Here is a 23462-nt window from a genome sequence, read left to right on the forward strand (position 1 = left end):
GACTGGGTTACTGACTGACTGGGTGAGTGACTGACTGGGTTACTGACTGACTGACTGGGTGAGTGAGTGGGTGACTGACTGAGTGACTGACTGGGTGAGTGAGTGGGTGACTGGGTGAGTGAGTGGGTGACTGACTGACTGACTGGGTGGGTGACTGACTGGGTTAGTGGGTGACTGGGTGAGTGACTGACTGGGTGAGTGACAGGGTGAATGAGTGGGTGACTGACTGTAGAATGGGACAAATACATTAGCAATAACTGTAGACAGCATAAAAAATTGTTACAATCAACCAAACACTGTTTTATTTAACAGTGTACAACCCCTTTGGCCCCCCTTCCCCCCCCGCTACCTTATCCGGCGATGCCACCAAAAGACCCTCTTTATATTTTTAATTATAACCTGCCTTTTTATTTTTTATTCCTTGGGCCTGCATTACCCCCCAGCACCTTACACCCCCCTCCCCCCCGCGTGGGCATGAAGCTATTGGGCGGGCAGGCCGGTGTCCTCCCCCCATACCTCACTCGGGCGTAGTGTAAGCACTGGGGAGGTAGGGTGGGTGGGAGGCATGTGGTGAGGTGTCCCCCAGCGGGCGCCCCAGGGGACAGTCAGCCCCGCCATGGCCGCCACTGCCCTGCTCCCCTCGCCGGCATATCCCGCACGGCATGAAGCTAGTGGTCGGGCGGGCAGACCGGCATATCCCCCCCCCACACACACCTCATGCGGCGGCTGCGCAATCTTAGTGTAATCTTTGGGGAGGCGGCAGGGTGGGGGGAGGCACACTGTCCCATGCACACACACACACCCATGCATACACACACACATACACACACACACACACACACACACACACACACACACACACACACCCATGCATACACACACCCATGCACACACACGCACACGCACACGCACACGCACACGCACACGCACACGCACACGCACACGCACACGCACACACACACACACACACACACACACACACACACACACACACACACGCACCACCACTGCCCCGCTCGCCACCCCCCCGTGACCATCTCCAGCCCCGCAGGGGGATCGGCGGGAAGCCAGGTAAGTGGGGGGAACACCCCCACTACAATCTCCAGCCCGCGTTGGAAGCCGGGACAGGGCGAGAAGGGGGGACACCCCCACTAAAATCTCCTGCCCCGCGTGGGAAGCTGGGACAGGGCGAGAAGGGGGGACACCCCCACTACAATCTCCTGCCCCACGTGGGGATCGACGGGAAGCCAGGTAAGCGGGACAGGGCGAGAAGGGGGGGACACCCCCACTGCAATCTCCTGCCCCACGTGGGGATCGACGGGAAGCCAGGTAAGCGGGACAGGGCGAGAAGGGGGGGACACCCCCACTGCAATCTCCTGCCCAACGCGGGAAGCAGGGACAGGGTAAGAAGGGGGGGACACCCCCACTGCAATATCCTGCCCCGTGTGGGGATCGGCGGGAAGCGGGGACAGGGAGAGAAGGGGGAACACCTGCCCCGCATGAGAAGCGGGGAGTAAGTGGGCTTGCAAGAATCAGTATTGGAGAGTACTTACTCTCCATCAGATCTCCGGCCAGAAAGAATGGCCGCTCGTTGGGGGCGGGCTCATATAGAGCCTGGCCAAGCACCCACAAAGCCTGGGAGAGCGTGCCAATCAGCTGTCAGGCAGGGGGAGTTTTTTTTTTTTTAGCCAGCGCGAGCAGGGAAAATTTTCAGCGCGAGCAGGGGGAAATTTAAAAAAAATAACACGTGTGCTGCTTGGGCCAATATTTACTTGCCCGGGGGTTAAATCAACCCGCCCCGGGCGTGTAAATGTATAGGATTGTCGAACACTGCATATATATATATATATAGAGGTATGAGTACCGTGTTAGCCGAGCTTCAATAATCAAAAAATAAATAGATGATACCGTTCTGTGGCTAACGAAATGCTTTTACTTGTGCGAGCTTTCGAGATACACTGATCTCTTCTTCCGGCGATGTTACAATGAATGAAGCAAGCAAAGGGTATACTTAAAAACAGTGTCTATATATATAGTAAATAAATATATAATGGAATGAATAACTGCTCGTATCCCCTGTGAAGGTAGCAAGTGTGTTTCTGAATAGGCTTGCTGGTATACAAATAAATAAATAAGGCCAATTGCAAAAGGTTAACTTCAGCTGCCTGTCACACTAACACACTTGCTACCTTCACAGGGGATACGAGCAGTTATTCATTCCATTATATATTTATTTACTATATAAATTTTGTTGAGCTCATTTGAGGCTATAATAACCTTGGAATAAATACTGACCAGGGGGAATCAATTAAAACATTATTATACACTAATAGTTCCCACAATATAGCCTCACTACCCCTAGCTACATAGTAGCCTTCTTCTTTGACATTTTATTTTATCCAGCGTTGTTTTGAAGGATATACATTAACCCTTTGGTGGTCTCTCTGACAATCGATTCGAATTAGGCCACACTCAGCATTTATTATGTTGGTCTGGCCAGTAATGTACTAGTTATATTACACTTTGCATACTGTCAGAGAACCACATATTAATCAGATGTGGTTTGAAAGCGGTGTGATTGACACTTTACCTACGTAACACACACCAGACCTTTTCAACTACAATATACACACCACACTGAGGCACCCTATTTATTTTACACAGCAATATTAAAACTCTTGATTTTGATTTCATTGCACATGGTGCCAGATACATTATATTCCTTCAAACACCACCTCCATTAGTCTACGTTTCAGACTCAGAGACTTTAAGTTTAATACGTATTTTAATTGTGTTGAGTGTTTATGTACTTCACTTATTTTACCCACATACACTAATAAAGGTATTTTTAATTACTTGTATCAATCCTACTATGAGTGCTTGTTCAAAAGGGGTTCTCTCACTTGTCTAGGCAAGTACGTTCAATGATCCTCTCACCCCTGGCACCGTATCACAGACAGTAGCTAGAGCTTACCATCCCTCCCCCCCTTCACTCCCTATTATTACAAGTTTATAATAAATCCGTGGCCATTCTTTGAGAGCTTTTCAAGAGATCATCATCCTGACCTTATGCTTTGGAAAGTCAAGAAAATTAGTGATACCCTTTGTAATCATTATACACTCATACATTTCTTGAGGACGGATAAGCAATTATTATTTAGTAAAGTAGAAGTACTGTACCACAACTGCATATTCAGTATTTTCCTTTTTAATACAGGTAACAGCTGCTGCTTAATCACGGCGATGACTACTCCTGTGTTAAGTGATCCAAATCTGTACAACTATAAAGGATTCTGTTTCCCAATTCAGCTGGTTAAACCAGAATACGTTGATTCATTGCAGGAGTTTGAAATTAAGGACAGTGATGTATTCTTGGTTGCATATCCAAAATCAGGTGAGTTTCTTACTCCTTATATTCAAGACGTCAATATGTTACTGCTATATTAAATGTACAATGCCCTCACTGGACATAAAGAAATGTCTCAGGGCACTACAGTATGCACTAAGCAGTGATAACTGGTTTTAAGTGAGATAAATGGCTTTTTAGACTGATACTGCCTGCTGCGTGATTCACTAAGCAGTGATAACAGTGCTTTATTGGTCTTAAAAGGCATTTTTTCACCCCCCAGAAAATGTGAAAAAAAAACCTGTCTGATCAGGCAAAAACGGCAAACGCACCGTTTTTTTGCCAGTCTGCGCGATTCACTAACAGTGATAAGTGAATCGTACTTTAAAAGCACAGCAGATTTTTGCACCAGGTAAAGACTGGCGCAAAATAAATGGAGTCATGAATTAAAGCATTGTTTACCTTTTTTTCACCATACAATTAATACAAGAGGCCGGCGAGTCCCCGCTGGCCTGCGGTACCAATCGTGTGCCCAAAAAAACATAACAGGCAATACTTTGAAATAAATATACCCCCCCCCCAGCCCCCTAACACATACAGTACATAAATGGTCAAATTACCATTATCCAGATATGGATAATAGTGCAATTGTCCATTCAAAATTAAACATTAACAAGCAGAATGAAAATAAATAAAACTTGCACTCAACCCTGCCAGGCTTCCACGATGAAGGCCTTCCTCATCCTCATCACCGTCCGTTACCACAAACAATGCAGTACAATAACAAATACAATAATCTTCTTCCTCCTCCTCCCGTCAAATGAGGCTGCACAGGCTTTTATAGGCCTGTGATGTCACATTTGAGTGCAAATGGTTCACACACCTCTGATTGGCTGTGAAAACCATGTGTCTTTTATTTTTTGGTGATGTCAAGTAAAGGGAGTGAAGCCAGCCAATCAGAATGGCTCTGCTTCCTTTCCCTTTAATATGACGTCACCAAAAGCAACATTGCTGCCGTCACATGGTACTTCAGCCAATCAGATTGGGAGACGTATCCCCAATCTTGTTGTAGAAGACCATGTAACAAACTAATTTTTGGGAAAGGATGTGACGTCAGCCAAAGGGAGTCACATGGTCTACTACAACCAAGCAGATTGGGGATATACATCTCCCAATTGAATTGACAGAAGTACCATGTGACGACAGCCATGTTGCTTTTGGTGACGTCATGTTAAAGGAAAAGGAAGCACAGCAATTCTGATTGGCTGGCTTCACTCCCTTTACATGACGTCACCAAAAAAAAAAAGACACATGGTTTTAACAGCCAATGAGAGTTGTGTGAACTATTTGCACACAAATGTGACGTCAAAGGCCTATAAAAGCCTGTGCAGCCTCATTTGCCGGCAAAAGCCAAGGAGGGAAGACATCCTCCACCAATAGGATTACAATGCATTACAGATGAAGATGGATGAAGATAAAGATACAGCTACAGATGAAGAAGAACAAGAAGATAGAAGACCCCAAAAGGGATTACAATTAACAGATGAAGATAAAGACAGGATAAAGGGACTTTGGCTTTTACCTGTTGCTGTTTGGGATCGTGGATTGTTTCAAGAGCTTCCGGAGACCCCTGGAATCGGAGGGTGAAGGCATCTAAAGGTCAGAAAAAATATTGAATGTATGTTATTTTTATTTTACAGTTTTTTCATTGTAATTTTATTCTGATGTACAGTTAGGTCCGGAAATAATTGGACAGTGACACAATTTTCACAATTTTGGCTCTGTACTCCACCACAATGGATTTGAAATGAAACAACCGAGATGCAATAGAAATGCAGACTTTCAGCTTTAATTCAAGGGGTTGAACAAAAATATCATATGAAACGTTTAGGAATTGCAACCATTTTCATACAGCGCCCCCTTATTTCAAGGACTCAAATGTAATTGGACAAATTAACAGAATCATAAATACCTGACGTCAACGTCCTCCCCCTTGAGAAAGCGTGCGGTGACGCGTGAAACGTACGTCGGGGTACGCCGTGACGTCATCACGTTGACGCATGCGCGGCTTGTGGTTTGAGGAATGGTAACTCCTACCTGCCCACGGAGTTCCTAGGCTGCTTTACGGACACCAGGTTGTATGCTACATACTGGGTCTGCTGTTGCATATACTTTGTGGGGTTTTGCCACTGCGTACCTCGTGGTGAGCGCAACCATACTGCACTACCCCACACGTATCCACTATTGGGACTACATTGATTGTACTTATTCCTCGTGTATACAGGGGGATAGCTTATCACAGTGTATATAGTGGCTATTATCTATACATTGTCTATCCACTTCCTATTTGCAAATATATACCCGTTTTTTGCATTTCTGTGTGTGCAACTTAGCAGCTGTTGATTTAGCTTTTGACCGGCTATTAGCTGTATCTCTTGGTACAATTATTTGACCATACACTTACCGTTACCTGACACATTAGGGGATTTTATTTATGCACTGTTGTGCATTTTTATTGTGTTTCGTCGATTTTTATATTATTACTATTAAAGTCTTTATTATTTTCTATTTTGAGAGTGACCTGGTTGCTTTCAATCCTATGTGATGGATTTGGCTTATATCCAGCTATCCACTATTTGACAATATACCTTATTTGTCATCTATTTTGAGTGCAACTATAGGGGGCTGTTTATAGTCTTCTGATTATATGTTCGATTTTTGTATTTCTTTTTAATGCCATTTATTTTGTGTGTTTGATTTTGTCTCATGGCATTTTTTTGGTGTTTTCAATGGATTATTTCAGGGGGCTTTTTGGTGTTTGCTTTTTAATATTATTAAATTATTAGATTATTAGATTATTTTTGCTATTTTTAATTTCAATGGTGGTGTTTATTTGGAGCTTTATTTTATTTCATGATGGTTTTATTTTGGTGTTTTAATGGTTAATTGGGGACTTTGTTTCGTATTTGCTTAATAGATTGCTGCTAATTTTGTGGTGTTTACTTAATTATTCTTGTTTATTTGGTGCTTGTTTTGATTACATTGGCTATTGTTTGTAGTAGTTAATTTTTAGATTAACCATTGACTGGCATAGTGTTAACTCAATAAATTATATGGGCAGGATGTGCCCACTGTGTCATCAAATGTTTTATTGGTGTGTGTTATGTGTTCAGTTGGATATGTAATGTGTTTTATTTTGGGCCTGGTTTTTGTTTAATTCACCATTTATTGCTATAATGGTAAATCATGCCCATATTATATGGGCATGATGTACCCTCTGTACCAATGAATGGGTGGAGAGTGGTGGTAGTTGCTTGGGAAGGGTGGTTATGCTTGGTAACGGGGGTTAACCCCTTAATTACTATAGAGGTTACGAACCGCTAAGGTGATTGAGGGGTTAGGGGACATTAGATTGTATTTGTTATTGTACTGCATTGTTTGTGGCAACGGAGGACATGGACAGTGATGAGGATGAGGACGGCCTTCATCGTGGCAGCCTGGCAGGGGTGAGTGCAAGTTTTATTTTTTTTCTTTCTGCTTATTAATGTTTAATTTTTAATGGACAAATGCACTATTATCCATATCTGGATAATAGTAATGTTGACCATTTTTGTACTGAAGGGGGCAGGGTGGGGGGGGTGTTAATTTCAATTCCACACGATGGGTACCACAGGCCAGCGGGGACCCCCGACATCCGCGGGGACCACCCGAGGGCCCACAGATATCAACGGGTCCACCTGGAGGCTCCCAGACACCCATGGGGACGACCCGAGGACACCCGGACACCCATGGGAACTACCCGGGGACACCTGTCAGAATCTTATATTAATTGTGTGCTTGAAAAAACATAAACAATGCTTTAAATCATATCTCCATCTCTTTTGCGCCAGCCTTTAGCTTGTGCAAAAATCTGGTGTGCTTTTCAAGTATGATTTACTTATCACTGCTTAGTGAATCGTGCTGACTTGCAAAAAACGGCACATTTGCCGTTTTTTGCCTGATCAGCCAAGTTTTTTTCTGAGTTTTTTTTTTTGGTGAAAAAATGCCTTTGAAGGCCAATAATGCACCCTTATCACTGCTTAATGAATCGCGCAGCAGGCAGTATCAGTCTTAAAAGCCATTTATCTCACTTAAAATCAGTTATCACTGCTTAGTGGATAGCCCTCTATGTCTCTATTTCCTGTGATCTGGACCCAGGCCACAGGGCACTGTGAGGCCGTCCAGTCACCGGTGCAGAAATACACTAAAGGGGAAGCGTCCCTATCTGGGGCCTTCCCTATAACACTCAACTGGCTGTGACTCAGGGCCTAGCTGGGGCCTAAGGGAGCAAACCTTGGCCTAGTCCAGGGGCACTGCTCCCTGGACACTCACTACCTGCTCTCTTGCCACCCTCCATCAGACTAACTTTGCACGCTCCCTGCAGCGGAGGATATCCTTTCTCTCCTTCCTCGCAGTCTCTAATTGGTTGGCTGGCCAGACATGATTCCCTCCCCCCAGAGGATCCTGGAAGTTGCATCTTGCGGAGCCGGTTTAAGATGTCGCCGCACTCTGCCCACTGCGCATGCGCGCCTGCCATTCTGCGCATGCACGACTCCCAAAACGGCTGCCCACCGCCCTACAATACAGCGCGGAGCTCTGGCGGCATAAAATAGCAGTTCCCCCTCACCGGAGGTAAGGAGGGGGGACTCTGCTACATTTGTAACCTATTGTGGTAGCTGGTGGTGGGAAGTATGCAGAGGATTATTGAAGAAAACATGTATAATACTGCTGTATGGACAAATATAAACAACATTTTGCACACTTTTAGACACATTACTTTCACAGACCTATTTGTAGATTAAGTTAAAGTGAGAAATGAGAACGATCCTATCTTTAAAGAAAGCATGACATTCAATTAAAGCAGTGAGAGCGCTATAAACAATTCTATGATATCCATATATATTTAAAAAGCACATATTTACTTATTCACAGGTTCCACTTGGAGCCAGCAAATATTGAGCTTAATTTTCAATGAAGGACACCGCAATGGGACAGAAAATATTGTAACGACTGAAAGAGTGCCATGGATGGAATATAAATTGAAATATGTAGATTACGTTGCCCTTCCCTCACCTCGCCTTTTTGCATCAAATTTAATGTATCATCTTCTTCCAAAGGATCTGAGAAGCAAGAAAGGAAAAGTAAGAAACACGCTGTTCCTCTGTACTGTATTCAAATGGCTAGAAAAACAAACTTGAAAGAGTATTTTCTTAATCTTTAGTGTCATTACTTATTAATTGTGAATCTTGACATTGCTAAAAGTTGATGCTTCCTTGGGTGAACACATACCTCTTTGATTTGAAAATATGAATTCATGGCAGTATAAGGAAAATAGTCTTCATAAAGTGGTATTCATTTTAAACTCACTGCTTCCAATGTGCCATTGACGTAGTAAACCAAAACAATTAGAATTCACAAATTGATGGTCTAATTGTATACAACACACGTTTGCCCTCGCATGACTCATTGTACAGCGTATCTACAGATATCTCATAATGAACATTGAATATTTCCCCAATGATTACTAAGGGAATGTGTGAAATTCACATGGATTATTGTCATTCTGTTAGTAATCATGTACAAACATGTAACAATAAGAAATATATATATATATATTGCATGTCTTAGGCAGATCTACAACCCTGTCTTTCACCATTATCGCCGAGCACACAGCACTTCCACTGCAGCAAGGGATTCTGGGAAATGACATGCAAATGAGCACACAGTGCCACCTTTTATCTTAAGATCACATTACATGAACAACCCTTAGCCAATGCATGCTGCTTTAGACACAGCTTTTAAGCAAGGGCTTGGGAGATGCAAAGCCAGTAAACCCACTCACAGACATGTTTCAACCTTGATGGGTATCATCAGTGTGAGGTTGGTTGCTGGTATTTGCTCATTTGAGATTAAGAGTAGGTAATCACCACACTTATTAAGGTTATGGTGGGTAAAAAAAGTGACAAAAACCCTCGACAGTAAAGAATATAGCAACTGTAAATATTATTGTATATTCATTTGCATGTCTTAGACAATATTTACAGTTGCTATATGCGTTACTGTGGAGGGTTTTTGTCACTTTTTTTACCCACCATAACCTTAATATATATATATATATATATATATATATATATATATATATATATATATATATAAAACTGAAAATTTGGTTGTGTGTGGATTTGTGAGGTTGCTCATTGGTTGCGGTGGCTCACGTGGATGGCGGTGGCTCACGCTGTGATTGGCCTGCGGGGTGGGGTTACGTCACAAACACAAATACACACGCCCTCACAGGCTCCTCACACTGCGTGAGAGCCACGAGGCCCGCCGACTCACACACTCCACCCGCCGCGCCTTTGAGCCCGCTTCTCCGCTCTCCCCCCCAGAGCCCGCTTCCACGACTCTCTCCCCCTCTCCGTTCACCGGCTCCTACCTGCATCCTCCGATGCCGCTTCCGATATGGGGGCCAGAGGGGGTGAGGTGCGTGAGTGGGGTGTGAGATGCGTGGGGGGGGGGTGACAGGGTGAAGTCAACCCCTATCAGTTATGCCTGGGAAACATATGTCTGAGTGCTTCATCCAGCACTCAGAAGGTTAACTCAGGAGGAAGCTAGGTAATCAGGAGGTAAGCTGACACCTGATAACCAGCAAGGTAGAAAAGGATCTTGTTATTGGCAGTAGCTGGCTGCCTTAGACCAGAGCACACTGCTAGGTGAGCTGTTAGCCAGACGGATTCACCAAAGTCACTACTTCAACCAAAGTAAGAATTTTTCATTTGTTTTCCTGACTACTTAATATACACTTATGGTTTGGTAATGGTTTAGCCAGCCAGCCTGCTAGATAGGCCTGGTGTGTTAGTCAGTTCTCCCAATGTGGAGCAGGTTTTGTTTTGGTTTAAAGGGACAGTGTACCCACATGTTATGTTATGTTGTGGAGAAATAAAGCCACTAAACATTTTCATTATCCTGAAACTACACGTGTGGACTGTTCCCTGACCTCGGCTACAGGCCGTCCTGCCACAGGTGGTGTCAGAAGTGGGATATCGGATGGCCCCTGTATCTGAAGGGCCACACAAAAAAAAATGGATACAATTTCTTCTCAGTTCCTTGAGCAACAGCTCCAGCTAGCAGAGAAGCAAGCTGAACATCAAGCTCAGCAAGCTGAGCGACAAGCCCAGCAAGATGAGCAACAGGCCCGGCGAGAGGAAAAGCTACTCCAACTGCTGGCCAAAGGCCCAGCCCCAGGCAGACCAGAGATTCCAAATAACCCACCGGTGATGCTGCCTAAAATGAAGCCAACCGAAGACCCAGAGGCACGGCCCACAGCTGGACAGTTGATCGCTGGGTAACGACTCTGGCTCCACTCCTCATAGGAGAAGCTCAGGCAGCCTACCAGGCTCTTCAAGCAGACGAGGCCATGGACTATCAGCAACTAAAGGCTGCTATTCTGGATCACCTAGGCGTCACTCCAGAGACCTACCGACAGCAGTTCCGGACAGTCAAATATGCAAACAGAGACCGATCCCGGGTCGTAGCCCACCGCTTAGTAGACTTATGTACCAGGTGGATACAACCGGAGAAGCATACCAAGGCAGAGATCCTTGAACTGTTTGTGCTCGAGCAGTTCATACAGATACTGCTCCCCTCCTCCCGCTCCTGGGTAAAAAGACACGCTGCATTTTCCCTGGATTCAGCGGTCCACTTGGTGGAAAAATTCCTTGGCGATGAAACCCAACAGGATAGCTGAGAATGGTCCGTGCAAACACCAGTTGCTTCCGGTGATGCCAGAGGCAGGAGAGCAGACAATCGAGGGGTCAACAACCCGCCAGCTCGGGAGATCCAGTCAACCCTGACTGGAAGACCCTTTCCCATCTCGGAGGGTTCCTGGTACAAACTCCCGCAGGACGCCCATCCCGGGTCCGAGGCCATTGGATCACTCAAGGGAGGCCGCCACCTACAGTATTCCCCGAGAACCTGGACTCCCGTCACCCATCCGGTGGAGAGGATACCACCACCAACCAGAAGGGAGGATCCCATCCAACAGCGGAGAGGTCCCAACACCGAACCCCGTCGATAGCTTCCGCTGACGACCGAGTTTGCGGACTCCGGAGATGATGAGATGGACTGTTCATATGGCAGAACCACTGCCACAGCTTCTCTCCGAGGGGACCACAATCCATGGTTAGTCCCAGCATCTCTGGAGGGGAAAATAGTCAAAGCCATGCTGGACTCGGGATCTGAAAAAACCCTGATCCTAGAGGGCCTAATTCCAAGCAACAGACTATCCTATGACTCGCCGTGGAATATCGAGTGTATCCATGGGGATACAAAGAGCTACCCGACGGCGAACATTCAACTGCGTATCAAGGATCAAGAGGCTAGCCTACTAGTGGGAGTTGCTCCCTGGCTACCTGCTCCTGTTCTACTTGGCCGAGACTGGCCCTACTTCGAAACATTGTTGGCCCCTGCTCCTACGGAGCCTACTTCTCTGGCACCGGAGAAGCCCGGAGATTGTTTCCTTTTTCCCCAGAGATTTTCCCCCGTAGACACCACGTCCCAAAGACACGTAAACAGAGACGTGCGGAAAAAGAGGACTGGTTAAGAAAGGCTGGGACTCCTGGTAACATTAGTCAGCCCAAAGGACTGCAGGTCATGGCCGGAGATGACCAGGGTGGGGAACAGATAGATACGGGAATTTTGCCAGACCTGGATCTTCCTGACTTCCGTCAGAGGCAGAGGGAAGACCCAGCTCTGGCTAGACAATTTGAGAAGGTGGTACAGGTCAACAACAAGATAATGGATGAACAAGGTGTAAGAGTGTTTCCACATTTTGAACTGTTGAATGACATCCTATATCGTGTGAATAAGGTTACACAAACAGGGGAGGTCATTCGACAGATGCTAGTCCCTAAAGGGTTAATTAAAACAGTGTTCAGCCTAGCCCATACGCTCCCATGGGATGGTCATTTGGGAAGAGATAAGACCACGGGCCGCATCTCGTCCCGGTTTTATTGGCCAGGCATACATGATGACATCATGAAACTATGTGAGACATGTCCTGAATGCCAGTTAACTAGCCAAAAAGGACAGAAGCCGGCTCCTTTGGTCCCTCTGCCCTTGGTAGCCGTCCCATTCGAGAGACTAGGGGTAGATCTGGTGGGACCTTTAGAACCCTCTGCGAAGGGACATAAATTTATACTCGTTGTTGTAGATTATGCCACCAGATATCCTGAGGCCTTCCCTTTGAGATCAGCCACTGCTAAACAGGTTGCTCACAGGCTGTTAGAACTGTTCTCTAGGGTAGGGCTTCCCCAAGTAATGTTAACTGACAAGGGAACAAATTTCAGGTAAAGTTAATGCAGGATGTCCTGAAGTTATTGGAGGTAAAATCCGTCCGGACCTCAGTCTACCATCCTCAGACTGATGGATTGGTAGAGAGGTTTAACCGTACTTTAAAAACCATGCTTAGGAAGTTTGTGGACACTGAAAAGCGAGCTTGGGATGAACTTCTCCCTTTCCTGTTGTTTGCGGTACGAGAAGTTCCCAATCATCCACAGGCTTCTCCCCGTTTGAGCTCCTATATGGACACCAACCTCGGGGTATTCTCGACCTTCTGAAGGAATCCTGGGAGGAGGAGCCCTCCCCCTCCAAGAATACCCTTCAGAATGTCATAGACCTTAGAAACCGCCTAGACATGATAGGTCGGTTTGCTAAGGAAAACCTCAAATCTGCTCAAGAAAGTCAAGAGAGGCAGTACAACCAAAATGCTCGCTTGAGGGTCTTTCAACCTGGGGACCAAGTGATGCTACTACTACCGACATCAGAGAGTAAACTCCTTGCGAAGTGGCAGGGTCCTTTCCAAGTTCTCCGCCGCACCGGGGAGGTGAACTATGAGATCTCTCAACCAGGGTCCAGGAAGGGTAAACAAATCTACAACGTAAACCTCCTGAAACCCTGGAAAACGATGAGATCGCTGTTCATCCACCCTCAGGAAGGAGAGACGGATTTGGGTCCACAGCTTCCAAACGGTAGTACGTACAATGACCATCAGGTTCCCATGGGAGGGCAGTTAACAACGGAACAAAGGTCAGACCTACTAGAATTATGTGACCAGTTCCCAGATGTTTTTTTCTGAGCTGCCAGGGCAGACTGGATAAGTGTCCCATAGGATTGAGACAGAACCGGGCGTAAAAGTACGGTCCCGTCCCTATAGATTGCCAGAGGGCCGAAAAGACATGGTAGAGAGGGAGATAATAGACATGTTGGAGTTGGGCATGATCGAGGAATCCCACAGCAAATGGTGTAGCCCTATAGTGTTGGTCCCTAAACCAGGTGGGAAGGTGAGGTTTTGCGTGGATCTACGAAAGGTAAATGTTGTATCCAGATTCGATGCATACCCAATGCCTAGGGTGGATGAATTGCTTGACTCTCTTGGTAAAGCAGAGTATATCTCCACCCTAGATCTCACGAAAGGATATTGGCAGATACCTCTAGTGGAAGAATCCAAATGCAAAACTGCCTTCGCCACCCATCTCGGTTTATACCAATTCGTCACTATGCCATTTGGGTTACATGGGGCTCCAGACACGTTCCAAAGGTTAATGGACAAGGTACTATGACCCCATAGGACATATGCCGCGGCCGACTTGGATGACATTGTCATCTCTAGCAGACACTGGCAGTCTCATATAAAAAGGTTAAGGGCAGTCCTAATGTCCTTAAGAGAAGCAGGGCTCACTGCAAATCCAAAAAAATGTGCACTGGGTAAATCCACTAAAAAATACTTGTGCTATGCCATTGGGGGAGGGATAGTAAGGCCACTAGCTAGCAAGGTGGCCGCCATAAAGAAGTCCCCACCCCACAGACAAAGACACAGGTCCGCTCCCTTTTGGGGTTAGCAGGGTATTACAGGCGGTTTATCCCCAATTTTTCAGAAATTTCTGCACCCCTAACAGATCTGACAAAAAAGAGTGCCCCGACCCAAGTTAAATGGTCTTGGGAGTGCCAAGACGCCTTTGACATGCTAAAAAAGTGCCTGTCAGAGGGCCCCGCTCTTCGGAGCCCAGATTTTAAAGAGCCCTTCATCATCCAGACGGATACCTCAGAGGTAGGACTGGGAGCAGTGCTGTCCCAGCAATTTGATGGTGTTGAACACCCCATACTGTTCATCAGCCGGAAGCTGTTCCCAAGGGAAGTGAGGTATTCCGTCATTGAGAAGGAGTGCCTCGCTGTAAAATGGGCAATTGAGGCCTTGAGACATTATGTCGCCGGAGTACACTTCACCCTGGTCACTGACCATGCGCCCTTGCAATGGTTAAACACCATGAAGGACACAAACTCAAGGTTGACCAGGTGGTATATGGCCCTCCAACCCTTCTCTTTTGATATACAGCATAGACCTGGAAAGGACCATGGAAATGCTGATTTTTTGTCAAGAGAAGGAGTGGAGGGTCGGGCTTCAGCCGTGTGGGACCCTAGCCACACACAAACAGGGGAGGTATGTGACAGGGTGAAGTCAACCCCTATCAGTTATGCCTGGGAAACATATGTCTGAGTGCTTCATCCAGCACTCAGAAGGTTAACTCAGGAGGAAGCTAAGTAATCAGGAGGTAAGCTGACACCTGATAACCAGCAAGGTAGAAAAGGATCTTGTTACTGGCAGTAGCTGGCTGCCTTAGACCAGAGCACACTGCTATGTGAGCTGTTAGCCAGACGGATTCACCAAAGTCACTACTTCAACCAAAGTAAGAATTGTTCATTTGTTTTCCTGACTGCTTAATATACACTTATAGTTTGGTAATGGTTTAGCCAGCCAGCCTGCTAGATAGGCCTGGTGTGTTAGTCAGTTCTCCCAATGTGGAGCAGGTTTTGTTTTGGTTTAAAGGGACAGTGTACCCACATGTTATATAATAAATCCACTGAACATTTTCATTATCCTGAAACTACACGTGTGGACTGTTCCCTGACCTTGGCTACAGGCCGTCCTGCCACAGGGGGTAAGATGCGATTGGGGGAAAATGCGTGGGAGGGAGAGATGCACGGGGGTTCCCTCAGAGCCCGCTCTCCCTTCCCCGGTTCACCTCCCCAGGGCCCAAACTCACTCACCCGGCTCTCCCTTCATTGCTTCCTCTCCCCAGAGCCTGGACCCCCCACCCAGAGGCTGCTCCCCCCGCTCTCTCCGCCTCTCCCTTCCCCCGGCTCCTACCTGCAACCTCCGTTGCTGCATCAGGTATGGGGGACAGAAAGGGGGGTGGTTGCAAGGGGGGCAGACATGCAGCGGGGGGAAGAGATGCCCACCTACCCAGTCACCCACCCAGTCACCCACCCAGTCACTAAAATTCACTAAAGTCACTAACCCACCCACCCACTCACCCGGTCAAGGGGGGGAAATCACCAATGTTAAGGGGGGGACACAGAGCTGTGAAGGGGGGGATGGAGGTGGGAAGGGGGGCCGGAGCCTTGAACGGGGGGTCCCCAGCTTTGAATGTGGGTGGGCCACATTCATGTGCATGGGGGGCCCAAATTGCAGTCAACGGGGGCGAAAGGGGAAGGGGGGGAAACAGGGGAGAGAGAGGGCAATGGGGAGAGAGAGGAGGTGAGAGAGAGGGGGAGCTGAGATAGGGGGTGAGCGGAGCGAGGTGGAGCGGGAAAATTCTATCCTGGGCAACGCCGGGTATATAGCAATTACTGAAAAACAGCAGGTTCACCTTGTTTAACTGATTGATTTGTAGGAATTCCCATCTCCAATACAGATAAAAGCAAAGTGAAATTATACATGTATTTGTATTACGGTAATAGAAGTGTGGCCAGCTGGGTTGGTCTTTCTTCCATGTAGTAACGTAACAAAGGAGGGACAAGTATGGAGTACAGTAAGTATTACGATACCTTTTATTGGACCATCAGATAGTTGATACAATACAAGCTGGTAGATAGCAATAGATAGAGACCTCGCTCGAAAACCCCTTGTTGGTTAGGGCGTGCTGCCTAGGGAGTGGGTATATGAACAGACAATGAGTGTATCTAGAGAGGTACACAGAATAGAATCCCTTTATAGGCGCACCGCAGACCGTTATGGAATAAATGTGGTCAGGGGAAAAAATGTGTTTAGCAAAATAATAAATATTTTAATCAAATTTTGTGATTGTGCAATAAAAATAGCAAATAATAAAAAAACAGTATTTACTATATTAAAAGACACTAGTTATGTCACAGAAGTAGGACCAGAGGAATTATTCTGGGCCCTTCAGCAGATATAGCTAATGTTAATTCACTGTGGTGCATTAGATGTTAAGCATATCTTTGTAGTACATCAAGGTAAATCAATGTATATCCTGTAGTGGATGTAAGCCACTCAAATGTGACATCTGGTGGTGCTGGAATGTATTACACCCTATGCCTTAAGCTTAGTTCTTTTATGTCTCTGGACTTTAGTGATGTCATAGGCAGTGTGTGGTCCCGCGAGTAGATGCACCGCCAGGATCAGCCATGCACCCAGCCACAGTAGACGGAGGGTCCCCAGCTGCTCTGTGTGGCCAGCTGGGTGAGTATTGTGTTGGTGGGGATATAGATATACCCTGATAGTGTGTTGTTACCTCGCTCTGATTATACGTATGGTGTTACGGCACTGATGGGGTTAATGCCCACCATGCATATAGAGATATTGCTCTGTGTGTTTTTAGCTGGTCGCGCAGGCACACTGTAGTTTTGGGACTATAGACAGACTTGTTTTAAAGGGGTCTGCGTTTATTTCGGTGAAAATTTGCCGTGTAGCCCCTTGCGCCCCTTGGTTTTTGCCCCGTGGACCCCGTGCATATACCCTGAAATATCGGGGAGTACACAAATAGTGTTATTGTGTCCGGCACTCTTCTGAATGTGCCTACTGGGTATGTATCTAATTACAAAGAGTATGGCTATATTTCAAAGAGTATGGCCATACATTTATATGCTCCGCAGTGTTTCATTCAAATCATTGATTCCTGCAGTGGCCCATAATAGCGGGAGGCAGTCCCACAATGTGGTGGCTTATCGGGTCATATTGTTACATGTAGTTACATGTTAAGGGAGTCCGAGGTACATAGAGGCTAGAGTAGGGCAGATATACGGTTAGTGGTCTAAGTGAATGTATATAGGCTAGTAGCACAGCCCTGTTAAACACAGAGCTAACACCTCTTTAACTGGGTGTATCAAGTCAAAGGTCCTTATAATGAATTACAAGCTTGTTGTGCAGCGTTGTAGTGAAACAGTGAAAACATAGAGCTATGCTCTTGACTGCTGTAGAAATATTTTAATCAATAAGATATCGGTAGAGACCCGACATGCTGCATGTTTCGTCGCTTACTTGCGACTTCTTCCGGGGTCACCCCGGAAGAAGTCGCAAGTAAGCGACGAAACATGCAGCATGTCGGGTCTCTGCCGATATCTTATTGAGGTGTTAGCTCTGTGTTTAACAGGGCTGTGCTACTAGCCTATATACATTCACTTAGACCACTAACCGTATATCTGCCCTACTCTAGCCTCTATGTACCTCGGACTCCCTTAACATGTAACTACATGTAACAATATGACCCGATAAGCCACCACATTGTGGGACTGCCTCCCGCTATTATGGGCCACTGCAGGAATCAATGATTTGAATGAAACACTGCGGAGCATATAAATGTATGGCCATACTCTTTGAAATATAGCCATACTCTTTGTAATTAGATACATACCCAGTAGGCACATTCAGAAGAGTGCCGGACACAATAACACTATTTGTGTACTCCCCGATATTTCAGGGTATATGCACGGGGTCCACGGGGCAAAAACCAAGGGGCGCAAGGGGCTACACGGCAAATTTTCACCGAAATAAACGCAGACCCCTTTAAAACAAGTCTGTCTATAGTCCCAAAACTACAGTGTGCCTGCGCGACCAGCTAAAAACACACAGAGCAATATCTCTATATGCATGGTGGGCATTAACCCCATCAGTGCCGTAACACCATACGTATAATCAGAGCGAGGTAACAACACACTATCAGGGTATATCTATATCCCCACCAACACAATACTCACCCAGCTGGCCACACAGAGCAGCTGGGGACCCTCCGTCTACTGTGGCTGGGTGCATGGCTGATCCTGGCGGTGCATCTTCTCGCGGGACCACACACTGCCTATGACATCACTAAAGTCCAGAGACATAAAAGAACTAAGCTTAAGGCATAGGGTGTAATACATTCCAGCACCACCAGATGTCACATTTGAGTGGCTTACATCCACTACAGGATATACATTGATTTACCTTGATGTACTACAAAGATATGCTTAACATCTAATGCACCACAGTGAATTAACATTAGCTATATCTGCTGAAGGGCCCAGAATAATTCCTCTGGTCCTACTTCTGTGACATAACTAGTGTCTTTTAATATAGTAAATACTGTTTTTTTATTATTTGCTATTTTTATTGCACAATCACAAAATTTGATTAAAATATTTATTATTTTGCTAAACACATTTTTTCCCCTGATCACATTTATTCCATAACGGTCTGCGGTGCGCCTATAAAGGGATTCTATTCTGTGTACCTCTCTAGATACACTCATTGTCTCTACAATACAAGCTGTCAAACTTACAAGATTCACAGCAACCAATGTAATTTCAAACATGTGTACTTCGTATCCTTCGGTGAATCCCAGCTAACAAATGAAATGCTATTAAACCACAATGTAGTGCTGTAGGTGGTTTTCTATATTACATCTGTACAGTTAGTTGGGGTACTTTGTAAATTAGAAAAAAATATATATTTTTTTCTAATGGTTCTAGCCTCAATACTGCACTATTTTCTTTTTCTTTAAGGTAATATATGTGACCAGGAATCCAAAGGATGTTATGAACTCTTACTATCATTTTGAAAATATGATTGTCCATATTAAAAAGTCACCAAACTTTGAGAACTTCATGGAGAAGTTTTTAGCTGGAGACGGTAACCTTTTTTTTTTATTTCAAGAATAAATGCTTACAATTTTTGAGACCTTAACTGCCCATTAGACAATATCATCATTGGTTGTACAACAGAATTAAAGCAGTAAAGAGACTATGCTGACTTCTATACAGTTCTCCTTACCTTTTCTATATATATATATATATATATATACACACACAGCTGAACCCCGTTATAACGCGGTGCTCTGGGTCCACAACTCCGAGACAGCGTTAAAATGTCACCGGCATCTAGATCTCTCTCTTCTCTGCAGATATCACTCTCCTCTCTCTGCTCACTTAATGGGGCTGTGTCCACGTGCTCTTCTCTCTGCAGCTATCGTGCTTGGCGTCATTTTGTTTTTTAAACATTCAATGCTTTATTGACTAACGGACACATACACACACCATGTGCGAATTGAACATTAATACATTTTGCAAAATACACGTGCAGGGATCGAACTCAGGATGTTCCATAATACTGATACCAATGCCTTACCTCTTACCTCTACACCATAGGCTTGGTGTGACAAGACATACCCTATAAATATATACCTTAACTAGAATAGGAAAGGTCCTGGGTTTGATTCTTGTATGATATGGTATAATTTATTTTAAAAAATCACTAATATTTTATAAATTATTATATATAGTATAACCCAAATGTATTATGATTTAATTACGTTTTAACACCCTATTTTTTATTCAAGGTTATCAATAAAGTATATTTTAAATTTACAACATTACATTCCGAGTGATTGAGTGCTGCAAGACTGGGTCCTTTTTCTTTTGTATGATATTATATATAGTATATACTGTATATATATATACAGTTGTGTGAAAAAGAAAGTACACCCTCTTTGAATTCTATGGTTTTACATATCAAGACATAATAACAATCATCTGTTCCATAGCAGGTCTTAAAATTAGGTAAATACAACCTCAGATGAACAATAACACATGACATATGACACTGTGTCATGATTTATTTAACAAAAATAAAGCCAAAATGGAGAAGCCATGTGTGAAAAACTAAGTATACCTTATGATTCAATAACTTGTAGAACCACCTTTAGCAGCAATAACTTGAAGTAATCATTTTCTGTATGACATAACAGTCTCTCACATCATTGTGGAGGAATTTTGGCCCACTCTTCTTTACAACGTTGCTTCAGTTCATTGAGGTTTGTGTGCATTTGTTTATGCACAGCTCTCTTAAGGTCCCACCACAGCATTTCAATCGGGTTGAGGTCTGGACTTTGATTGGGCCATTGCAACGCCTTGGTTCTTTTCTTTTTCAGCCATTCTGTTGTAGATTTGCTGATGTGCTTGGGATCATTGTCCTGTTGCATGACCCAATTTCGGCCAAGCTTTAGCTGTCGGACAGATGGCCTCACATTTGACTCTAGAATACTTTGGTATACAGAGGAGTTCATGATCAACTCAATGACTGCAAGGTTCCCAGGTCCTGTGGCTGCAAAACAAGCCCAAATCATCACCCCTCCACCAACGTGCTTGCCAGTTGGTATGAGGTGTTTGTGCTGATATGCTGTGTTTGGTTTTCGCCAAACGTGGCGCTGTGCATTACGGCCAAACATCTCCACTTTGGTCTCGTCTGTCCATAGGACATTGTTCCAGTAGTCTTGTGGTTTCTTCAGTTGCACCTTTGCAAACCTAAGCCATGCTGACATGTTCTTTTTATAGAGAAGAGGCTTTCTCCTGGCAACCCTTCCAAACAAACCATACTTGTTCAGTCTTTTTCTAATTGTACTGTCATGAACTTTAACATTTAACATGCTAACTGAGGCCTGTAGAGTCTGAGATGTAACTCTTGGGTTTTTTGCAATTTCTCTGAGCATTGCACGGTCTGACCTTGGGGTGAATTTGCTGGGACGTCCACTCCTGGGAAGATTGGCAACTGTCTTGAATGTTTTCCACTTTTGAATAATCTTTCTCACTAGAATGGTGGACTTTAAATTGTTTGGAAATGGCCTTATAACCCTTCCCAGATTGATGGGCAGCAACAATTGCTTCTCTAAGATCATTGCTGATGTCTTTCCTCCTTGGCATTGTGTTAACATACACCTGAATGCTCCAGACCCGCATACTGCTAAAACTTTGGCTTTTATAGAGGTGGTCACACTTGCTGATGATCAATTAATCAAGGGCATTTGATTAGCAGAACCTGTCTGCTACTTAACATCTTATTTCCTATGGAAGCAGTAAGGGTGTACTTAGTTTTTCACACATAGCTTCTCCATTTTGGCTTTATTTTGGTTAAATAATAATAAATCATGACACGGTGTAATATGTCATGTGTTGTTGTTCATCTGAGGTTGTATTTACCTAATTGTAAGACATGCTAAAGAACAGATGATTGTTATTATGTCCTGATATGTAAAACCATAGAATTCAAAGAGGGTGTACTTTCTTTTCACACAACTGTATATATGTGTGTGTGTGTGTGTGTGTGTGTGTGTATATATATATATATATATATACATATATATATATATATATATATATATATATATAAAAAGAAAAGAAAAAAGCGCCCGATCCTATTGCATTACTGTGCAAAAGTGTATTTAATATTCCAAAAAAGCTCATATATAGAACTCACAAACAACGAAGATAAAACAGCAGTTTATGAGATAATACTCATGCTCCTAGTGTACAACGAGAAGCTGCTCCACTGCTCTGCAGCTCTGCAACTCCACCAGGTCCGCTCTGACCCTTGTGAGTCACCGTCCAGCAGGAACTCACGCCGACGGGCTCTACACGAACTCTTTCCCCGGGAACACACCACCAGATGACCCTGGTTCCCACCGGGGGAGGTGGGGGAAGCCGGATACAGCGGAACAGCTTGTGACGTTGCACGCTTGTTGTAAGAATATACGGCAGGTCACGAACAACACTAGGATATCCACAGCACACCTAGCCCTACGCGTAGGATCGGGCGCTTTTTTCTTTTCTTTATTCTATGTAGGTGGAGAGGGGAGGTCGTTGTGCCCTTGTAAGAAGGCTGCCTAAATCCTGCCTGAATCCTGTGCTTTTTTCTTTTTACATTGAACTGATATCACCATGGACTCATTTTTATTCAATATCATTTTTTATATAGGTTTCCACAGAACCTTTTTCTATATATTTTTTTATATATTGTTCATTTTGTTTTAATACCAGTAAGAGTTTATTTATTGATACATTTAACTAGGTTGTTCATTTGTTTTATTTACTCTATTATTTGTCATTATCTCATACCCAAGCGCAGTCCCTTTTGTGTGTATATATATATATATATATATATATACAGTGTTCGACAAACCTATACATTTGCTCGCCCCGGGCGAGTAGATTTAACCCCCGGGCGAGTAAATATTGGCCCAAGCAGCACACGTTTGGTACTAGGTGGCGAGTAGATTTTTTTGTGTGGCGAGTAGATTTTTTGGTGATTTGTCAACCACTGTATATATATATATATATATATACAGTTAGGTCCAGAAATAATTGGACACTGACACAATTTTCATAATTTTGTCTCTGTACGCCACCACAATGGATTTGAAATGAAACAACCGAGATGCAATAGAAGTGCAGACTTTCAGATTTAATTCAAGGGGTTGAACAAAAATATCATTTGAAACGTTTAGGAATTGCAACCATTTTCATACACAGTCCCCTTATTTCAGGGGCTCAAATGTAATTGGACAAAATAACACAATCATAAATAAAATGTTAATTTTTAATACTTTGTCGAGAATCCTTTGCAGGCAATGACTGCTTGAAGTCGTGAATGCATGGATATCACCAAACACTGGGTTTCCTCCTTTGTTATGCTTTGCCAGGCCTTTACTGCAGCTGTCTTCAGTTGTTGTTTGTTCGTGGGTCTTTCTGCCTTAAGTTTTGTCTTCAGCAAGTGAAATGCGTGCTCAATCGGGTTGAGATCAGGTGATTGACTCGGCCATTGCAGAATATTCCACTTCTTTGCTTTAAAAAACTCCTGGGTTGCTTTCGCAGTATGTTTTGGGTCATTGTCCAATCAACTTAGCTGTATTTGGCTGAATCTGAGTAGACAATATATCCCTATAGACTTCAGAATTCATCCGGCTGCTTCTGTCTT

At 44.4% G+C, this 23462-nt stretch overlaps 1 protein-coding gene across 2 annotated transcripts in view; it reads left to right on the forward strand.

Moving 5' to 3' along the window:
• Positions 1 to 23462, forward strand: part of LOC142493537 (amine sulfotransferase-like) — an 85659-nt gene that overhangs the window by 37478 nt on the left and 24719 nt on the right. For both annotated transcript variants that reach the window (XM_075597710.1, XM_075597709.1), the window contains exons 2-4: positions 3218 to 3394; positions 8318 to 8526; positions 19220 to 19346. In XM_075597710.1, the coding sequence (XP_075453825.1) occupies positions 3244 to 3394; positions 8318 to 8526; positions 19220 to 19346 (487 nt within the window). In that variant the 5' untranslated portion in view covers positions 3218 to 3243. The remainder of the gene's footprint in view (positions 1 to 3217; positions 3395 to 8317; positions 8527 to 19219; positions 19347 to 23462) is intronic.

Source organism: Ascaphus truei, chromosome 4, assembly GCF_040206685.1.
Source record: "Ascaphus truei isolate aAscTru1 chromosome 4, aAscTru1.hap1, whole genome shotgun sequence".
Lineage (NCBI taxonomy): Eukaryota > Metazoa > Chordata > Amphibia > Anura > Ascaphidae > Ascaphus > Ascaphus truei.